The following is a 6,086-nucleotide window of genomic DNA, read 5'->3' as shown; positions in this document are numbered from 1 at the left end:
GCCCCCTGGTACATTCTTGCCAGTTTCTCCCTTGACAAATGGAGTAATTTTTGCTATGAAGTACACCCTAGCACAGGATTACTCTGAAAAGACTGATTACTGCATTTGTTTTTGGTTTTTTGGAAACTTCAGACTCATATCTTTCTGTTTCTATTCACGTTTGTTTCTATACTAGAACAGTCTCCTCCTTTACATCTGCTTCTTCTCTTTCTGGTTTTAAATGTATACATTCAGAAATTAACAGAATGAACAGAGAAGGCTGAGAAATACAGATACACAGTGTGCACAGAAGATTTGTCACAGTGACATTTCTTATTATTTGTTTGTAATTAAAAAATAAAAAAGCATAAACTGTGTAATTTATGTATGTGTAAATACTGTACTTACTGTACTTAATGATGACACTAATTGGTGCAATTACAGCAGATCTGAATGTCCGTGTGGACACTGTGACCTCATACACACAGCTGTAGTTGCCCTGCTGTTCATACTCAGCTACAGGGAAACTAAATGAGGCTGAGTTGTTGACTGCTGGCTCTGTGAGGTTGGAGCCAGAGAAGCTGAGAATAAAATGTCCACTGGAAAATGTGGAGTTAATGGAACAGGTGAGGACAAAGCTGTAACCCCTGGTGATCTGTGCACCTTCAGGACCCCAGACAAGTCCTGCATTCGGAGACGTCAAGGAGATGCTGGGCCTCTGCAGTCTCACTGTGTGAAAGTGACATTGGGATTAAGGACAGAAGTCCAGCATTCACTCTTTTAGGCCTCAACTTAACATTTAGCTCTTTAGCTGCTAAATGCTCCACAGTGTGTAATAGTTTGTTTCCAGTAGTCTGTGTTTCGTCCTGAGTACTGTGGGCTTTGAGAGCATTTTGTCAGCCACCCAGAAATTTTATGAAAAAAGAGCTGCTGTTCTAAATACAAGAAAGAACTACTGCAGTATCCTCTTATAAGCATTGCTATTGATTATTTATGATCATACTTGTATTTGTTTTCTTACCTGTAACAGAGAGCCTAACAGAGTCACTTGTTGGGGAGTAAAATTGTTGACTTGGGCCGCTTTCCTGATACTGACACTGGTACAATCCCTCATCATCAAAGTCTACTTCAGGAATATTGAAGGTAGCAGAGTTTGTGTTTGAGTTTTGGGTCCTGTTGAATGAATCTGATGTTTTCATCAGAATGAACGTTCCACCTAAAGTTTGAGTTGAGATTGAACAAGTGATTCCAATGTTCTGACCCCAGGTCACCTCACCAGCAGGACTGATGGAGATATTGGGTTTTGGAAAGATTACTGAAAAGAGACACACAACACCAGCACAATAATACATTTGTTGTAGCTCACTGAGCGCCCTACTTATAGAAAACAAATGAAACATGATGTTCAGGAAAGTGTATTTCTTCTTACCAGTAACAGAGATTCTGACAGAGTCACTGAGGGGGGAGTTGAATGTGTTACTTGAAATGCGTTTCTCATACTGACACTGGTACAGTCCATCATCACTGAAGTCCACTCTGTGGATATTGAAGGTAGCAGATCTGGATCCTGTTTCAGTCTGACTGAAATTACTTGAGGTTTTCTTGAGGGTGAAAGTTCCATCTAAGAACTCAGATGAGACGGAACAAGTGATGCTGATATTCTGACCCCAGCTAACCTGACCTTCATTTACAGAGATGCTGGGTTTTGGGAGACTCACTAACAAAAAAAAAAGAAAAGAAAAAAAGAATAGTGTTAGTTTTAATAGATCACAAAGTCAAGCTACACCGATGTCCTCAGCTAATCCCAATAACAATCCATATGGCTCAACTGATACCAGTTTACATATCCAACTGGTAATTCTCTTTAGTGACATTCTCAGTGCAAGCCACTTTGCAACCCGCTATCACCTCCACTTTCCCTTCTCAAGCTCTACATGAATCAATACCATGTCTGCTGGCAATAAAATCCAGTTTAGAAAAGATGAGAGCAAGATGGTATCTGGGACAGAAACTGCTAACACAACTTTGGCTCTTTCCAAGCATAGACAGTATATTAACACTAGAGGTGGGAAGTAACAAAGTACAAATACTTTGTTACTGTACTTAAGTACAATTTTCAGGTATCTGTACTTAAGTACTTTTTTTCTGACTACTTTTTACTTTTACTCCCTACATTTTTAAACAAATATCTGTACTTTCTACTCCTTACATTTTCTAAACTTGCTCTTTATCTCTGGTTTAACGCATTTGGGGGGAGTTATTGTTTGTTACCGCTAGCCTTCATGACACCAGTTTAAACCTAGACAGTGACACTTGAAAGGCAGTCCTGTTCATTTATTAATCACCAGGGATGGCAAGAGAGGTAAAGAGAGAAAGAGAGATGGCATTGGCCAACGTTTATGGGTTAAAAGTGGGACAGTGGTTTATTTTATGTTTATTTTTTTTGTGTTTTTTTGCACAACACTGAAACGACTGTAGGTGTCTGTAAGTTGCAGTTGCAGTATCTAGCTAGCCCTACTGAAGAGGAATGAAAATGAGGGGAGTGACTTTTTAAGTGTCAGGTCATTTCAAATGCAACATTTTTATCAGCTCAACAAACATCAGCAAACACACAAACTGTTTGTGAGCAGTTTGTCTCACAGTGTGTTGCTAGCTAAAGGTCCAGCTACTTTATTTCACAGGTAGAGAAATAAATCTTACCCAGAGTTGGAGAAAGATAAGAAAGATTGGACAAGACGAACAGAGGTTAGATTTGAAGGTCTCAGTGGGATTCAGTGTAAGTCCTCATGTTTTTAAAACGGACATTGAGCCAGTACATACGAAATTGTGTTTTGCAGGATAAACAGGTTAATTTGCTATAATGTGGTGGATTTAAAGTAAAGAACAGTGTGTGACTGGTGCACAGTGGCTGTGGTTTCATGGTCAGAGTTAGGTTACGTCTGCGGTGTAATTGCATTCCACAGCAGGATGTTAACGGAACCAGTGTGAATGCGGAAGTGAATGTGAGCGCGAATGGTTGTCTGTCCCTGTGTGTTAGCCCTGCGACAGACTGGCGACCTGTCCAGGGTGTACCCCGCCTCTTGCCCTGTGACAGCTAGGATAGGCTCCAGTGCCCCCCGAAATCCTGAAAAGGATAAGCGGAAGCGAATGGATGGATGGATGTTAACGGAACCAATCAGTGTAATTAGTTAGGATGGCAGCTAGGGGGCGAGACTGGTGGTGTCAGCGGGGCCGAGCACGGCGTTCAGCATCCAGCAACTGGAGTCCTCTGACTTTTCAAAGCCGCAAGAGTAGTCCAAATGGATACCAAGGTTCAAAAGATTTTCTCTTGCAAGTAATTTGAATGTGAGTTTGGAAGAGAACCAAGTCAACATTTTGATTTATTTCTTCACTGACTAAGTTAACTGCTAAGCAGAGGACAACATATCGGGGGTACATGATGGATTCGAGGCTGTTTTCAGCGTGCTTAAATTCAACATGCGCAGACAGGGAGATAATCAGAAAGGGGATGCTTTTTTTTGTGACTGTGCTCTAGGCACAAGCACAACACTGCAACTATGGAGTGCTACATGATGAGCTGATACGTGACAGGCTTGTTGTCGGTCTCACAGACAAACGGCTGTCAGAATGCATGCAGCTTGACTCAGATTTGACCCTGCAGAAGTCTATCAACATATTGTTGAAATCTCCCAATTCTTTGAATCTTTGGGCTGAAGGAAGGACAATACTCGGTGTATTTATGCTCAATCAACAATCATTTATTTCCATACAATTCAACACTTAAGAGCATAAGAACCATCATGATGGGGAGACATGCCTGAAGAGGGTCACAGCAAGTCTCAAAATGGTGACGGGTTGCTCAGCTTTTTATAGTCTCTAGTGGCCCCCATCTAGTCGTAAAAGCCAAAACATCACATTCTTTCTCTGTTACAGCGCCTAAGTTATGACCTCGGCAGTTGTTTCTCTGCTTTCTGTAAGGTGGGGGTGTGGAATGTGGTCTGTCTATCTCCCCTGTCTTAGACACAGAGTCTCCTGCTTACAATCTTCTCTTCATGATTCAACAATTAAGCATGTAACACATTCACAGCAGATCAAGGATACAGAGTGATGCACACTTGTCTAATAAACTAATAAGTGAATATGTTCTTTTAACTCAAAAGTATAACGAGAACTAAACTACATACAGCTCACACACTCTATATTAAAGGGTATAATATGATCTACAGCAGTATTCTAATTCAACTACTTTGATTACATATTTAAGGTAACATATGATAACAGAATAATATCACAATATCAACATAAAGTCAGACATAAGTACAGCTGGACTGGCCATCAGGCATATTGGGCATTCGCCTGGTGGGCCGATGATATTTTTTTGTTCTCATGAGCTTTTTTGTTTTTTTTTTTTTTTTTTTTGTAATGGTATAAACAATAAAAGGTGGTGGATTGGCCAATGTGTCATGATTGACCCTGGGCTGGACCATTTACAGCTGAGGACGTCGGACACACCCTCCCGTTTGCTTGGGCAGCGGCTCTGAAACCAATCTTATCATGGACAAACAGAAGAAAATGGTTTTGTGGTATCCTTATTGAGGTTAAAAAGAACGTGATTTGTTCCGTTCTTCAGCTAGAATGAAAATAAGACACAAAGCTGGAGTTATTCTGTCTTTATGCTGCACAGCTGCCTCTTCTTCTGTCATTCTCTCCCTCTCCTGTTGCTACTTCAATCATGAAACTGATCAATGATCAGCTGATTGGCTTTTCTGTTGCAAGTTCCGTCTCTCTTGTTTGTTTATCGCCCACTTTGTGACAGAAAGAGGAAACCTGTGGATGTCATGCTAAACAACAGCAGTATGGTTAAGCTTGATAAGCTGTTTTTAGAATTTATTTAATATTACTTTCAGGTATCAGCTGATGTTTGCTGGAGCCACAGCCGTAAAAGCTGCTGGTCATGATATCGGTTTGGATATCTGGTGAGAGGGAAACATGAAGATGAAACCAGGAGAGGTCCTTCCCACATCGCAAGCAGGTCTGGCCCGGATCTGGTATCAAGCCTGCACTGCTGGCTGACTTCTGGCATGATAAGACGTATGTCATCCAGATATGGGCCAGGCCTGGCATAGATTGCGCTGTCCATAGCGTTTGGAATGCCATATCTGGCTCGATTGTGATTTGGTTCATGTGGCCCAGACCCATAGAAAAATGGGTCTGGCCCAGATCTGGCATCAAGCTGGCATTTCTGACTGACCGGTGTCATGGCTGCATGTCAACCAGATGTGGGCCAGGTCTGGCAATGATGGCAATATTTATGTTCCTATTTTAGTTAGAAGACTCAAATGCCATGTTGCAATACTATACTGCTATGGTAGCCAACATTACAAATGCAGGTTTGACAGGTTTGTGAGTGTACACTTTAGCCAAAACTTAGTGACGGTTTGCTCATCTTTGCCAGTGCGTAGCTGTAGCTCAGGAGGTAGAGCAGGTCACCGACTGATCGGGAGGTTAGTGTCAAGTCTGAATGTGTATGAATGTAGTTAGGAAGCGCTCAGTTTAGAGAAAGTGTGTGATTGGGTAAATGTGGCATGTTGAGCAATCTGGGAGAATAGAAAAGTGTTGTATAAGAGTCAGTCCATTCACTGTCTGATCAGAGTTTTGTCATTTTACTTTTGCACTATTATGCACATGTTGTTATTACATGGCTTGATTAAGGTAGACATTAGGCTGACATCTGGGTCCAGAGCTGAACCTGTTCAGGGCCAGCACAGGGCCAGCAGTGTGCTTGCAACTGGCCCGTGGCTGCACACAACTTACACATGGCCCACATACTGCAAAGAATGACGACCCTTTGGTGGCCCAGATCATGTGTCTGCAACTGTGGTTGCAAACACATTACCAGGGAAAGAGGGGCACAAAGAAATACTTTTCTTTCTTATTGTCATTTTAATTCTCTATCTTTTAATAAATAATCATCTGAATCTTGCAACCAAAGTGGTCATCTGATGTAAAGTGTATAGCAATTGTCATTAGGGTTGCCAACGTCCATTAAAAAACGGAATCGTCCCGTATTTAGAAACAAAAGTACACGTCCCGTATTGAGCTAATAA

At 41.5% G+C, this 6,086-nt stretch overlaps 1 protein-coding gene across 1 annotated transcript in view; it reads right to left on the bottom strand.

Moving 5' to 3' along the window:
* Positions 1-189: 189 nt before the first annotated feature.
* The window catches only part of LOC102197371 (scavenger receptor cysteine-rich type 1 protein M130-like), a 19,834-nt gene continuing 13,937 nt past the window's right edge, over positions 190-6,086 (bottom strand). The window contains exons 3-6 of the mRNA XM_005752800.1: positions 1,409-1,696; positions 1,001-1,294; positions 422-708; positions 190-210 (exon numbers count right to left, since the gene is read on the bottom strand). Coding sequence (XP_005752857.1) covers positions 190-210; positions 422-708; positions 1,001-1,294; positions 1,409-1,696 — 890 coding nt within the window. The remainder of the gene's footprint in view (positions 211-421; positions 709-1,000; positions 1,295-1,408; positions 1,697-6,086) is intronic.

The sequence above is a fragment of the Pundamilia nyererei genome, unplaced genomic scaffold (assembly GCF_000239375.1).
Source record: "Pundamilia nyererei isolate P.nyererei 1_Seehausen unplaced genomic scaffold, PunNye1.0 scaffold00381, whole genome shotgun sequence".
In the NCBI taxonomy this organism is placed as follows: domain Eukaryota; kingdom Metazoa; phylum Chordata; class Actinopteri; order Cichliformes; family Cichlidae; genus Pundamilia; species Pundamilia nyererei.
This window is presented reverse-complemented; position numbering and strand designations above follow the sequence as displayed.